Raw genomic sequence first — 15,973 nt, forward strand, 5'->3', positions numbered from 1 at the left:
AATAATAATGAACATAATATTAAAAATAAAAAGATAAATATGGTTATTTGAAAATAAAAGAGGTTATATACTATATCTTAAAAATACTTGCGAAAATGGAATTATTATAACAAAATTATTAATATTAATAACATTATTAATTATCAAATTAATCATTTACAATTTTTTTTTTACTATCAAATATGTTATATACTCACCTCATATATGATGATGTTCTGTTCTGATCACACTTTTCCTACGTGACGTTCTTACGGTTACGATTTTTTATGTGCGTTGACTCAAGTTTAAGGTTACGTACGAGTTTAAGTTTAAGGTCAGTACTTAACGTAACGTAACGCTTACGGAAAAGCTTGTGCGGTGGCCCTAATGCTTAAATAGGCCATCAGTGGCAGCTTCGTGAACTTGGCCCCCCAATTTTGACTTTTTGAGTTTTTTTTTTTTTAATCGTTTGTAAGTCGTTTGTAGGTGATTGTTAGATTAATTAAAACGTTTGTTAGATTAGCCTCGCGCTGCAAAATAAAAAATAAAATTGACCGTAAAGTTAGCCCCCGGTTTTTTATTTTGATCCTATTTCAGTTTTGCAGAGGCTGAATCGATGCGGAATCGTTTGTTGGTCACGAATATGCTAATTAAAACGTTTGTTAGATCGTCGTTTCTTAAATAAAAGGAAAAAACGATATTTGATAATTTTCTAGGGAAATATCCGCAAAGTTAGCCCCCGGCTTTTAATTTCGATTATTTAAGTTTTGCAGAGGCTCAATCGATGCGGAATCGTTTGTTGGTCACGAATATGCTAATTAGAACGTTTGTTAGATCGTCGTTTCTTAAATAAAAGCAAAAAACGATATTTGATAATTTTCTAGGGAAATAACCGTGAAGTTAGCCCTCGGCTTTTAATTTCGATTATTTAAGTTTTGCAGAGGCTCAATCGATGCGGAATCGTTTGTTGGTCACGAATATGCTAATTAGAACGTTTGTTAGATCGTCGTTTCTTAAATAAAAGCAAAAAACGATATTTGATAATTTTCTAGGGAAATAACCGTGAAGTTAGCCCTCGGCTTTTAATTTAGATTATTTAAGTTTTGCAGAGGCTTAATCGATGCGGAATCGTTTGTTGGTCACGAATATGCTAATTAGAACGTTTGTTAGATCGTCGTTTTATAAATAAAAGCAAAAAACGATATTTGATAATTTTCTAGGAAAATAACCGTGAAGTTAGCCCTCGGCTTTTAATTTAGATTATTTAAGTTTTGCAGAGGCTTAATCGATGCGGAATCGTTTGTTGGTCACGAATATGCTAATTAGAACGTTTGTTAGATCGTCGTTTCTTAAATAAAAGCAAAAAACGATATTTCGCGACACGCGACGCGCGATATCCAATGAGCTTTTGCCAAACAGCTTTTTCGAGAAAGCTGTACGCTCATTGGATATCGCGCGTCGCATATCGCGAAATCGCGCTGGTCTGCAGACGCCATTAGGGTGCCGTCACATGGGGCGTAACTTGCGTAAGCGTAACCAGCGGATCGCCAATCACCGAGTTATTCCGATAGAGCTCGACGAAGGGCTCTATCGGAATAACTCGGTGATTGGCGATCCGCTGGTTACGCTTACGCAAGTTACGCCCCATGTGACGGCACGCTTACGCGGAAAATATCAGTCCATGTGAACGCACTCTTAGGGTCATTCCACAATAGGTTGCAAATGTTCTCGTTGCCAGTTGACAATTGTGGATTGACCAATCAGCTGATAAGTTGCTTTACCTTAGAGTGCGATCTCATGGACTGATATTTTCCGCGTACCGCGTAACCAATCAGAGCCGTAATAGAAAACGCGGAACGACTCTGATTGGTTACGCGGTACGCGTTATGGCTTCTGCAGACCAGCGCGATTAGCGACACGCGAAATATCGTTTTTTGCTTTTATTTAAGAAACGACGATATAACAAACGTTCTAATTAGCATATTCGTGACCAACAAACGATTCCGCATCGATTAAGCCTCTGCAAAACTTAAATAATCTAAATTAAAAGCCGAGGGCTAACTTCACGGTTATTTCCCTAGAAAATTATCAAATATCGTTTTTTGCTTTTATTTATAAAACGACGATCTAACAAACGTTCTAATTAGCATATTCGTGACCAACAAACGATTCCGCATCGATTAAGCCTCTGCAAAACTTAAATAATCTAAATTAAAAGCCGAGGGCTAACTTCACGGTTATTTCCCTAGAAAATTATCAAATATCTTTTTTTGCTTTTATTTATAAAACGACGATCTAACAAACGTTCTAATTAGCATATTCGTGACCAACAAACGATTCCGCATCGATTAAGCCTCTGCAAAACTTAAATAATCTAAATTAAAAGCCGAGGGCTAACTTCACGGTTATTTCCCTAGAAAATTATCAAATATCGTTTTTTGCTTTTATTTATAAAACGACGATCTAACAAACGTTCTAATTAGCATATTCGTGACCAACAAACGATTCCGCATCGATTAAGCCTCTGCAAAACTTAAATAATCTAAATTAAAAGCCGAGGGCTAACTTCACGGTTATTTCCCTAGAAAATTATCAAATATCGTTTTTTGCTTTTATTTATAAAACGACGATCTAACAAACGTTCTAATTAGCATATTCGTGACCAACAAACGATTCCGCATCGATTAAGCCTCTGCAAAACTTAAATAATCTAAATTAAAAGCCGAGGGCTAACTTCACGGTTATTTCCCTAGAAAATTATCAAATATCGTTTTTTGCTTTTATTTAAGAAACGACGATCTAACAAACGTTCTAATTAGCATATTCGTGACCAACAAACGATTCCGCATCGATTAAGCCTCTGCAAAACTTAAATAATCTAAATTAAAAGCCGAGGGCTAACTTCACGGTTATTTCCCTAGAAAATTATCAAATATTGTTTTTTGCTTTTATTTAAGAAACGACGATCTAACAAACGTTCTAATTAGCATATTCGTGACCAACAAACGATTCCGCATCGATTGAGCCTCTGCAAAACTTAAATAATCGAAATTAAAAGCCGAGGGCTAACTTTGCGGATATTTCCCTAGAAAATTATCAAATATCGTTTTTTCCTTTTATTTAAGAAACGACGATCTAACAAACGTTTTAATTAGCATATTCGTGACCAACAAACGATTCCGCATCGATTCAGCCTCTGCAAAACTGAAATAGGATCAAAATAAAAAACCGGGGGCTAACTTTACGGTCAATTTTATTTTTTATTTTGCAGCGCGAGGCTAATCTAACAAACGTTTTAATTAATCTAACAATCACCTACAAACGACTTACAAACAATTAAAAAAAAAAAAAAACTCAAAAAGTCAAAATTGGGGGGCCAAGTTCACGGAGCTATCAGTGGCGCTTCCGGGTTCTCAGGGCTAAAGTCACTAGATATACATATATCTAATGACTTTACTCAGGGCTAGTGATCCTCCAGGGAGTGATCGGAATAAGCGGTATCATTTTCTATTGGTCGGCGGCCATTTGTTTCAAAACCGGAAACAGAAAGAGAAAGAGCGAACGAGTAAGAGAGATAGAGGATAGAGTGAGAGTGTAAAATATGAAGAAGTTATACTTTCAACAGAAATTATATTTGATTTTATTATAAATTGTACAAATTGGTAAGTAATTATTAAAATAAGAATTTGAAGAAGCTTAATACTTTATTGAGAAAATATAAAGGAATATATAAGCTAGCTAAAGTCATAATAATATTTAATATTTAATATTTAATATTTATTTTTATTTTTAATATTTTTGAGGCTATTCAACTTTATGTAATCAATAAAGGAAATTTTAATCTTAACAAATTTTCTTTATTATTCTTTAACTTACTCTTTACAAACTATCTATTTATTTTTTCTTTTGTATTATTCCTAACTGAAATAAACTTCTGATATTACAATTTTATGTAATAATATTGTGTAATAACAAATTTTTTATTACATATTTTTTATTATGATCTAACCAAAGACTTTTAAGAAGTTTTAAATTAATAAAAGAAATGTATTTGTAAACTCACAAAATAAAATATTAAAGTAAAATATTTAATAATATTTTTGATAATATTTGTAATAAGTTTGTAAATAATTTTTTAATATTTTATTTTTATAAGAATAAGGCCCTGCGCACAATAGAGAAAATGTTAGGAATGATCGAATATCAAATATTAGGAATAGTAATTATTTTAAAGTGATAAAATCGAAAAGACTCTGATATACAAATACAAATTCGGATATAAAGGGCTATCAAAGGGATATCATTAGCCTTAGTTAACTAATAAGAGCTCTTTATATACGCGAATTTATATTTGTATATCAGTCTTTCCAATTGTATTATTTTAAAATAACTCCTATTCCTAATATTTAATATATTTATTCCTAACATTTCTTTATTGTGCGCAGGGCCTAAATTAGATAAAATATACACATTTGCATTGAAACACGTTTGAATTTTGCCGCTGAACATACCACTTCCGCTTTTGAAACAAATGGCGACGATTATTCCGATCACTCCCTGGAGGATCACTACTCAGGGCCGTCGCGTGACCCTGGCGATTCTCGGCCTTCACGATTAATTAATTTACCCTCCGTCGCTCTGCTCTTATCGCTTTTCCTCTGAAACGTTGGAAATGATCTTTGCACCTTACAGGCTTGTTCGGCCCTTCGTTTTTTATGGCTTCAAATGCTTCCCGGATCGAATTCCTTATCGATCCTAAATCTCCGGGTTTAATCGAAGTTCCGGACCCACGTGTCAGATTCAGCGCTGTAGCTCCGTGTTGGGACTCTCACGCTTCTCGCGTGCGAAGTTGATTTCTCTTATTGTCCACCTCTCTCACATCTGTATATAGCGGATTTTATTAAAATGCTTAATTTAATTTTATATACATACACATATATATATGTATATATATATGTGTATGTATATAACTGTATATATATATGTGTATACATATATATATATACAGTGTTTTCCGTTATCTAGATAAAATTATCTAGATGTTCATCTAGATGTAATCATTGTTAATTTTATCTTTTATCTATATAATTAAAGCATGTGGCATCTTTATCTGTATCTCAGATAAGAAAAATAATATCTTTTATAAAACATCTAAGATAATAATGTAATCAGTGCACTAATTGTGAGTACAATTTTTTCCGCCTATTTGATTATATGATATCTGCAAGCCAGATATTGTAACTATATAGGAGGGAAAATGCTGACCTGAAAGTGACCCCAAGATCTGCGAAGAGAGAAAGATATATAGAGTCCTATTCGTCCTTTATGCGCGTGCGCTAAACTGGCAGACATATGGGCATGCGTTTGGAAACAACACATGCGCACAGAAGACGAATAGGAATCTATACCTTCCTCTCTTGTACAGATGTTGGCGACATTTTCAGACTAACATTTTCCCTCTATATCGCAATGGCACAATTGCATATATAATCGCATTGGTCTTGCCGAATTAACGTGTTACCGCTAATGCCAGATTGGAAACGAAAAAGCACATCATATTAGTATAATGGTATGTATTGTATATTATATATATATGGTCATTTTTGGTTCATAGATATTATTGCATTTGTAATAATTGTTTTGTTTCTATTTGTTTTTCAATTTGGTAGCTCCTACGAAAAGTGAAAATAGGATCTAACCTAAACATCTGCTCTACACCGCTTACACTAGAAACATATTTTATGAAGTCTTCAAGTAAGCATATATTTGAATATTTTTATATTTTACATTTTACTGTTAGTAGTATAATACACAATTACTTTTGGTTGAACAGAAAATAAAGAAAAAATTCTAACCTCTTCAAGTTCTCTGGAAACTATGGAAACTCTGAAAACTATGGAGATCGAAGTCAATAATAATACAAATGAAAACACGGATAGTACATTATCATCCTTACCTTCTCTATCATACATTTTAAGAGGAGAATTTTTTGAAATTACAAGTAAAAGCACGGACTCACGAATAATAGCTCAATGTAAAAATTGTCCTAAAACGATCAACGGTTCCAGAACATGTACTGGAAATTTTTTCAGTCATTATAATGTAAGTTACACATCTCTCTTTTATTTTTTATTTATAGTGTTTAGATTCTTAAATTTATTTAGACATTTATTAGAATTCTAAAAAATAATGTTTTATGTTGAATTTCTTTTATATTAAATTATTTTTATTGGTTTTTTTAGAGAGTGCATCCTCATTTAATGCAAAAAATTAAATTAAAAAGATTAGATAGTAAGAAAACTACAGATCAACAAAATATTCAAAGCATGGCATTTTTTGCAAGAGACAGATCCGTTTCTGTAAAACAGGTTTGTATAATTTTATATATAATATTTAATGCACTGATAATAATATACTAAATATACTGATAATAATATACTAACTATATATTGATAATATAATAAATAATAAATAATAAATATACTAAAAACTCTTCTAAAATAATATTTTCTTTCTCTTACAGATACACAAGTTAATTTTAAATTACATAATTGAAGAAATGCGTCCTCTCAACACTGTTTATAAACCGGCGTTTAGAAATTTAATTTGTGGGATAGCAAATAATACATCTAAAAACATTTTACCTGGTAAAAGTGCACTGTCCATTGAAATTAACAAATTATATAAAGAAAAAAAATGTGGACTAAAAGTATTATTGGAAAAACAAAATTATGTGTGTTTAACTTCTGACATTTGGTCGTGTAGAAACAGAAGTTATTTAGGAATGACTATTCATTTCATTTCAGAAACTTTAGAAAGAAAATCATATAGCTTAGCTTGTAAAAGAATTCGTTATAACCATACTTACGAAAATATTGCTTTAATCATGCATCATATATTAAAAGAATTCTCTTTAGATGTAGCTAAAGTTACTCACATAGTAACTGATAATGCCACAAATTTTGGCAAAGTCTTCAGATGTTTCGGTGTTACGAGATTTGAAAGTTCTGATCGAATTCAATTTAATGTAGAAGAAAATGATATAAATGATATGGAAGACTCGGATTCAGATATTGAGATTAACGAATTTAACAAAATTGCAAAAAATGGCATTCTTGATAATGATAATGCTTTTACTGATGAATTAAGTAATGAAATTATTTTACCTCCACAAATAACTTGTTGTAGTCATACATTAAATCTGATTACTACAACGGATTGTAAAAAAAATTTAGACAATCCTGGCAATGGAGCTTTGAAAAAGATGTATCGTTCTGCTTTTGCAAAACTAAGTGCTTTATGGAACTTATTGAGTCGTAGCACTGTAGTATCTGATATATGCTTCAAAGAATGCGGCTGTAAATTTCTTGTACCAATAATTACACGATGGAATTCACAATTTGATGCGATACAAAAACTCCTAACTCGTAAAACTAAACTAAATGCACTTTTTGAACAACTTAAACTCCAAAAATTAAGATTGGATGAAATTGAATTTTTAGAAGAATTTGTCATGATTATGTCTCCGTTAGCGACTAGTATTGATATTCTGCAAGGAGAAAAAATGTGTTTTTTAGGCTTAGTAGCGCCTACAATTATTATACTGAAACAAAAGTTTTCAAGTTTAACTCATTTATCATATTGCAAGCCATTGGTAGATGGAATAATAATAGCTTTAGAGAAGCGATTTAAACATATTTATGATTTTGACTGTTCTGATAGTAAATTATATATTATATCTGCTATCAGTTTACCTCGCTTTAAATTAAATTGGGTGCCAGAATGTCACATAGAGATGTGTAAAGAATTATTTTTGAAAGAAGTAGATACTTTTCATGCAGAAAATAGTTTTCGTGTTGAAAACAAATCAACATCTAGTAGTAGTGGAGAGGAAGATTTTTTTTATGATATCGACAAAAAAAGTGGAATGCATTGTTCGGTGCAGCCGATACTTAATAGTAACATCGAGGCGCTGTCATATTTAGAATCTAAAACCAAAGATTTAGATTCTCTTAATCAATACCCTAATGTAAAAAACGTTTTCTTGAAGTATAATACCACGTTACCATCATTCGCGCCAGTGGAGCGCCTTTTCAGTTGCGGGCAACAGATATTTGTACCTCGAAGAAATCGTTTGTCCGACAGTACATTTGAGAAACTACTGTTTTTAAAAAACAAAAACTTATAATTTAAGTATCTATAAACACCTTTATATATAAATTTATAACATATAATGTATTAATATTGAAATATATGCTTATTTTTCGTAGTTGTCATGATGAATGTATTATTTTTATATATCTTATGTAAATTGTTGCAAATATTATCTTAAAAGTATCTAGATAAAATATTTAACTAATTCATCTTTTATCTAGATATACTTAAACCGCAACTATCTTTATTTTATCTGAGATACATGCGCATATGTTTTATCTCATCTGTATCTAGATTATTTTAAATTATCTAAGCGCAACATATATATATATATATATATATTTATGTTTACATTAAAGATTTTTGAAGATTTTCATTTATATTAGATTTTTATTAAATATAATAATAAAATTATCATATTTTTAATATCTTTAGTAATTTATATAATAACAATCATTAATTTAAAGATTAAATTAATAGATTTAATATCTTTAGTAATTATTTTAATGTACTCAGTACTGAGTTAATTTCATAAAAATAATAAATTAATATAAAATTTACCCCTCCTCTCTCTCTCTCTCTCTCTCTCTCTCTCTCTCTCTCTCTCTCTCTCTCTCTCTCCCTTCTTTCTTTCCTCTCAAATCAATCCTCTCAAATCAATTCCTTTTGAATTAATGGTTCCGTTTAAGAAAACAGAACCACCTTATATGTTGACCTCTAAATAATTTTGAAAATCTATCTGCAGAGACAAAATTCTAGGTCACGATATTATGTCCCTTTCGAAATTTATGAAACTTTTTTCCCAAAAACATTTTATTTTTAAGATAATCGACTGTATTACTTAAAATGAAACATCCTTATATTTTTCTTTTTATGTACAAATAGAAAAATTATAAAATAAACAAATAAATATCATGTTAATAAATTGTGCAGAAAAATTTCGTTAAAATTTTAATATAATTTTTTAAAGAGATAAAATTAATGAGATGGCACTACACAAATGCAACGAGAAAACAAATAAAAATATTCTATCTTACATTAGAAAAACTAATGGATAGGTACAATTGGTACAAATGTGTAAAGAAAGATTATCTTGAGAAATAACTGTAATTTTTTGTTTTATAAAATATATTTTTACATAAACTATATACGCGCGTTTGTCTATTTACTTATTGAACCACTTTTATATACCGAAAAATATTGTATTCTCGAAGAAATAGACTATACATATAAATAAACTATAAAATCCCTCTTAACAGATATCCTTAAATGTTTTTAGAATATTTTCTAAAAGTAAAGAAATATTCTTTGTTATATGGTCATATTGTTGCAGCAACATATACATATGTAGTGTTTATTATTGAATAATTTTTAGTTTATTAGAATAGAAGAAATAAAGTTAATAAATGACTCGAAAAAGAAAACTTGAGCAACTTAAGAGAAGTGTTGATAAGTAACGTGCAACATAATTTGAGTTCAAGATCCAGATTACGTGCCTCATGCTAGATCTATATCTATCTTTTTTTATAGTCTTTAAAAAAGTCTAAAAAAATAAAATGAAAAAAAAAAAGAAAAACGTCATTGTTTGAAATCACATCTGTGTGTCTTTTTTTTACTTTTTCATTTTTTTCATTTTTACTTTTTTTACTTTTTCACTTTCTCACTTTTTATTACGCGGAGAAATCCTCATAAATACTCTCCGATCCTCGAGGAAGTAGTGCCGAACCCTTACCGGCGAAAACTCCGCGAATATCCTACTCGGACTTTGTTTGCGCGAGATGCCCGGCACAATTTGCTCGCTTCGAGACACCTCCGCATTCAATGTAACATTTTTGAATAGAATTGCAACGATTCGAATTGATAAAGATAGCAGATACACATTTTAAATCACAATTTGTCCTTAAAAACTGACTTTTTTCAAATTGCGATAACTCAGCGAAAAATTATCGTATTGAGTTCCGCCAAAGCGCATTTTAAAGAGAAAAGTTCAAATTTTCACGTGCTTTTTATCCCATTGAGCTACGTAAACTGATTCACGCCGTGCAATTCAGGAAAGTGGACCTTCTATTCAGCAGTTTTGCAGGTTCACATTCTATCATTTGTCATTGCAAAACTGATCATTCCACGTAATCGGCACTAAAATTTTCTCAAACTACAGACTTCAAGCTTCATTTTCGTTTTTTAAACACCTCGATATCATAATTATTAGCTAAGTTATAAATTCTTGAACTTTGACAATTTTTTACTACTTTTCGAGTGTACCGTTTTTTTTTTGGCCAATGTATTTAATTTCTTTTACAAGTGTTTAATAAGCATGTATATAGAATAATACGTTATTATATATATTATATATAATTTTACTATATGTTTTATTATAAATTGTTTTAAATAATTTTACAGTACATCTCAACGGCATTCTCTTTTCTGACAACGTTTCGAATAATTCTTTCTGAAGATAACACTGGATAATGCGAAAAGAAAATCAATTTCTTTGGATTTTTTTTGATTATGTAAAAAAATAAAACAAGAAGCATTAAAATGTTGTATGACAATGACAGTTTACATAATAATAAAAATAAATATATAAGTTTTCTTGCTGGTTTTTTTTTATAATTGCATTGAGTAAATTTATAAATGGTTAATGATAAATAATATACAATAAATTATTTTTTGTATTTATTTTTACTTTATTATTACTTTTTATTGTTACTATTATTCTTTATTAATTAGGAATATAAATATAATTCTGCAGATTTTTTTAAACTAAAATATCATATATAAGCAATTATTATATAAAATCAACAAAGAAATTAATATAGATATAATTATATATTTAACTAATTGGAAAATAAACTATTAAAAGCAAGGCGCGCAGCAAAAGCGTAAAATCTTTTTTTCTTTAAAGAATTTATTTATTTTTAGGGAAGCTCTTAATAATCCATTCTCTCTTTAAATATTTAAATATTTAAATATTCGAATTTTAGATTTAGTTTCTTGATATAATTACATATTAGCAGTTCTTGAGAAAAGTTTAAATGTAATAATAAACGTAAATGCACATATAAATAGCAAAATAATCTACAAATTGATTTTTACTATAACTTTTGTAATAATAATATTTAATAGTAATTATACAATTAACGTAAAAAATTAAAATAAATATATTAACATTAATATATAAATAATAATATATTATTTAAAATAAGCTTCAGCAATATAACAATAAAGTAAATATAAATATAAATAACAAAATAATTTGAGAATTATTATGATTATTACATTTCTGTAAAAAGAATTTGTAAATTTAAATGTAAATCCAAAAGAATTAATAATAATTTTTATAACAAATATATATTAATAATTAATTATTTTACCTTGTAATTAATATTAAAATTTATAGGGAAATATATAAACTTCAAAACTTTTATACAGGATGTCACTTAAAGATCGCCCACTAAGTACATTATAGCGTTATTCCTTACCAAAAAATAAGTCGAAAAGTCCTGAACAATTTTTTTTTATTCACATTTAATAATGGAGTAATAATTTAGTAATAATTCAGTATTGGAGTAATAATTCACTTGATAATGAAGTAATAAAATTCAGTACATTCTGGTAATGTGTACTCACGCACATTGTGCGACTCACTGACGTGCGCCAGGATAAAACTCGGCGCTGTTTGGCCGTTACTTTACTGAATTATTACTCCATTATTAAGTGTTGTAAAAAAGAAATTGTTCAGGACTTTTCGACTTATTTTTTGGTAAGGAAAAACGCTATGTACTTAGTGGGCGGTTTGTAAGTGACACCCTGTATATAATAATTAACTTTTATAACAATAATATAAATTAATAAAACAATATACACATCCACAATAAAATACATCAAACATACGTTAAACTTCTCAAAAGAATAAGTTATATGACAATACTAACTTTGTATCAATATTGTGCTAACGGTATATTATTTGGTGGTTACGTACTTTCCTTTATTATCTCGTCTATCATCCTCCTATACTTATAGTAATTAAGATTATGTCTAGTAAAGTAAGAAGATAATTGTGCAATTATAGTAGAGCTCGGCATCGAGATACATCATTCGCTGGTTGAATAATTTGTGGACTTAAACACATGGTTCTCTCTGCCAGAAGCAAAACTGCAAAGCAGGAAATGTATGCATCAGAGGGGTTACGTGCGCTACATTATCTAAAAAGTTTCATGTTTACAGTTAGTATATCTGGATATAGTAAATTAAATGTCTATAATACGTAATTCTTTGCGCGAAATGCACGAGGTCATCTTCTGTTAAACAAAGTTAGTTCGAATCATATGTCATCGCATGTAACGATATAATAATATAAGAGAATAGGCTTAACACAATTGTTATGGCAAATACATTGACAATCGAGAAACTAATCGCGTTTTTGAAAGCGGATTTGTTATTTGCCTGTTGCTGGCCATTACCACCCACTGCTACAAAATGGGAAAAGATGCGTAATAAAATATTTCGCTGTTTTTCTACCCTGCATGGATTGATTATGGTGATTGCAATAATATACACAATTTATATCAATCGGTCAGATTCATTTTTGATAATGAAACTATGCTGCGAGTTGTGCACTACTACGGAAGTTCCACTACAAATAATTTGCTTCTCAAGTCAGTATGATCGTCTCCAAGTAAGAAGTTAATTTTATTTTAAATAACAAACACAGTTTTATAATAATAAAAATAAAATTATATATGTATATTTGTCTTTTTGATTTTTATATATGTATATATATGTTTATTTATTTATTGTTATCTTTTACAAAATTAAAATAATAACCTATCTTTATTTAAATCAATATTCTTCAAGTTTTGAATTAAACTACATATTTGTAATTTATCTATATAATGTAATAAATATTAATATGATTTAATATATATAATGTTTTACTTTTTTGAATAAATTATATTTTGAAATTATTAATTCTGATTCATATATACACGCACATATACCTACATTTTTGTAAAAAAAAAATGTTAATATAAAATTTAAACTGTATTGTGCAAAATAATATGCAATATTAAATTTTTGTTCATGTCGTAAACATTTATCTAATATCATAATTCAATTGCAGTACGTAATTTATGAATTGGAGGATTATTGCAAGCGTGCGAAACCACAAGAAAGGAACGTTTTTCATCAATATATTGATAGTTGTAAATCAATTTATGTAGGTTCAGTATGTGCCTTCACTGTAACCGGTCTACTGCTTATTATTAGTCCCATCGTAGAACCGCATCCGTTTCCTATCGACATAGATTATCCCTTTTCCGTAGACTATCAACCTTTAAAGACTATCATTTATTTACATCACATACTACTTATATATCAAAGTTATACGCAGGTATGCGCAAACATTTTTATCGCGCTTCTGTTGTGGTTCGTGTCGGCGAGATGTGATATCTTATCCAGCAGATTTCGAGCAGTTACAAAACTTGCCGAGTTACGTGCATGTATAGAAGAACATCAAGAATTACTCTGGTAAATAATAAAATACTCATTGTCAATATTATACTATATTATACACTATACTAAAAAAAATAGGGAACACTTTTCCTATCCTAAAAATTATGCTATTTTTAAACCGCTGAATCTCGGCGAAATTGTATCATAGACTAAAAATTAAAAACGCATTTTGAAGCTTAAAGTTTCAATTTTAATGCGGAATCAGTTTTTGATTTTTAAAAACTTTTATTCTTGTTCTATGCTTTAAGATTAAGACAAACATATTTTTTGTTCCTTAAAATTACGTATTTTTGACACTCTGTACCTCCATAAAAAATTTTTCTCACAAAATTCTACTCAAGTTTCATAAACTACAACATTTTGCCTACAAAACGCTATTTTTAAAGTTTTCTTACGATTTTTTTTTGACCGAGTTACACGATTTTGTAACTAAATCTGTATTTTTCAGAACAAGGAAAATAAAAAAATTTTTTTTAAAATCACCGACGTGTTAAAGTTGATACTTCAAGCGTCAAAATGCTTTTTTAATTTTTTGTCTATGATAATTTTTCACTGAGTATTGACATATCATTTCTAAAAAATTAAGGTTTAATTTTAAAATCATTAACTCGGTCAAAAAAGATGGTAAGAAAATTTTTAAAATAGCGTTGTAAACAAAATGTTGTAGTTTATGGAACATGAATAGAATTTTTCGAGAGAAATTTTTTTATCGAGCTGCAAAGTGTCACACATATGTAATTTTAAAAGCAAAACAATATGTTTGTTTTTAGTACAGAAGTTAACAAAAATTTTAAAAACTACCGATAGCGCATTAAAGTTAAAATTGCAACCTTTTAAAATGTTTCTTTCATTTTTTCTACGCTACAATATATTTATAAGAATAACTGAATTTTTCGGACATTAGTTGGAATTAATGTATGTGAATCAAGTATTTCTTTTAATAAAATTATTTTTACAAAAAATAATTTTTTTCAAGCAAGTTCTGTTCTGAATTTAATTTACATGATGTTTTCTGTTGAAAATATACATAACAAACATCTTATGTTAATTGTCTATGTTTTTATTTTATTATATTACATACATATATATTGATTTAATGCCTTAATAATATAAAACATTTTTAGAATCGTATAATTTACAAGATCTATATAAAAATAGATGTATTGTGTGATTGTGTGTTCCAGGTATGGAAAAAAAGTAACTCTTTCTATTCGATATGTAATGTTAGCGTCGTTGGCTGTCAGTACAATAGTTATCATATTTACTGGCTGCACTTTTCTCAGCGTGAGTACAATTATTATTATCTCTCATAAAATGCAAATACAAGTGTATATTTTATAAAAATGTATTCTTGCATTATTTTATTTATATAAGCACTAAACAAAGAGCTCTTATAATATACCATTATTATTTTTCGTATTATTTTAACAAAAATTTCCTTTATAATTGCATCATATATTCTATTCAAAATAATTCTTTCATACGCATCGTGTAATTTAGGAAATATCTTTATATCGTTTGACAAAGCTTAAACATAGCACAGAAGTTATCAGTTGCTATTATCGTTGTTTATTATTATTTCCCTTTTAATAGCGGCAACCAATGTCAGTCAAATCGACATTTTTAATTTTCTTTATTTCATCTCTCGCAAAAGTATATTTGTGCGCGTGGCCAGCTGATCATCTGCTAAGTGCAGTAAGTTACATTTATAAATGTATATATAGATACACAAAAAAAGAAGGAGTTGGTGTACATATATACATATATTATATATATATATATATATATATATATATATATATATATATATAGTATATAAAATTTAATATTTTAGAGCACTAATATTGCACACGCTGCGTATGAATCAATGTGGTACAACGGAAAGGTTGATTTTCAAAAAAATTTTGTGCACACTTTATTACGTAGCCAACAACCTATAGCTGTAAATGTACCCTGCATGCTACCGACTGTTTCATTAAATTATTATGCCTCCGTGAGTCACTGATTTTATTATAATAATTTTGTTTGTTTATAAATATAGCTATTATTTTTTGCATTACTCGATAAATGATGTATTAAATTACCTCGCACCAACATTTTTATTTGCTTTTATTTTTAAAAATAAATAAGAAGTTGTTTAAAGAGAGAGTCCTTATATATATTTTTGTTAATTATATTCTATAGATAATAATTTTTATAACAATTTTATAACTATATTTATAACAATAAATTTATATTTTATATATTGGTTTGCTTGTGACATTTTTATAATTTTCATTGCCATGAGCAACACGATTAATTACTATCAAAATCAAACATTCATAAT

General features: G+C 28.7%; 2 protein-coding genes across 2 annotated transcripts; both read left to right on the forward strand.

Moving 5' to 3' along the window:
- Positions 1 to 5,174: 5,174 nt before the first annotated feature.
- On the forward strand, positions 5,175 to 8,167 carry LOC145947201 (uncharacterized). The gene is made up of 5 exons (XM_083057004.1): positions 5,175 to 5,548; positions 5,649 to 5,733; positions 5,813 to 6,081; positions 6,222 to 6,347; positions 6,503 to 8,167. Exons 1-5 carry the CDS (start codon positions 5,546 to 5,548, stop codon positions 8,165 to 8,167), a joined length of 2,148 nt encoding a protein of 715 aa, XP_082913130.1. The 5' UTR covers positions 5,175 to 5,545.
- A 4,547-nt stretch (positions 8,168 to 12,714) lies between these two features.
- LOC145947202 (uncharacterized) lies at positions 12,715 to 15,721 on the forward strand. The gene is made up of 5 exons (XM_083057005.1): positions 12,715 to 12,811; positions 13,256 to 13,662; positions 14,832 to 14,931; positions 15,241 to 15,342; positions 15,482 to 15,721. Exons 1-5 carry the CDS (start codon positions 12,728 to 12,730, stop codon positions 15,650 to 15,652), a joined length of 864 nt encoding a protein of 287 aa, XP_082913131.1. The 5' UTR covers positions 12,715 to 12,727; the 3' UTR covers positions 15,653 to 15,721.
- Positions 15,722 to 15,973: the final 252 nt, after the last annotated feature.

The sequence above is a fragment of the Prenolepis imparis genome, unplaced genomic scaffold, assembly GCF_030444845.1.
Source record: "Prenolepis imparis isolate NDT839.2.m4 unplaced genomic scaffold, iyPreImpa1.0 SCAF_52, whole genome shotgun sequence".
Lineage (NCBI taxonomy): Eukaryota > Metazoa > Arthropoda > Insecta > Hymenoptera > Formicidae > Prenolepis > Prenolepis imparis.

What these genes read in the sequence shown, in the direction of transcription:
- LOC145947201 (XM_083057004.1), top strand. An exon ending in ATATTTTATGAAGTCTTCAA is followed by an intron (nt 5,734 to 5,812) that starts GTAAGCATATAT and finishes TTGGTTGAACAG; the next exon opens with AAAATAAAGAAAAAATTCTA. An exon ending in ATTTTTTCAGTCATTATAAT is followed by an intron (nt 6,082 to 6,221) that starts GTAAGTTACACA and finishes TGGTTTTTTTAG; the next exon opens with AGAGTGCATCCTCATTTAAT.
- LOC145947202 (XM_083057005.1), top strand. Translation starts at nt 12,728, where the DNA reads ATGAAACTATGCTGCGAGTTGTGCACTACTACGGAAGTTCCACTACAA. An exon ending in GTCAGTATGATCGTCTCCAA is followed by an intron (nt 12,812 to 13,255) that starts GTAAGAAGTTAA and finishes ATTCAATTGCAG; the next exon opens with TACGTAATTTATGAATTGGA. An exon ending in CTGATCATCTGCTAAGTGCA is followed by an intron (nt 15,343 to 15,481) that starts GTAAGTTACATT and finishes TTAATATTTTAG; the next exon opens with AGCACTAATATTGCACACGC.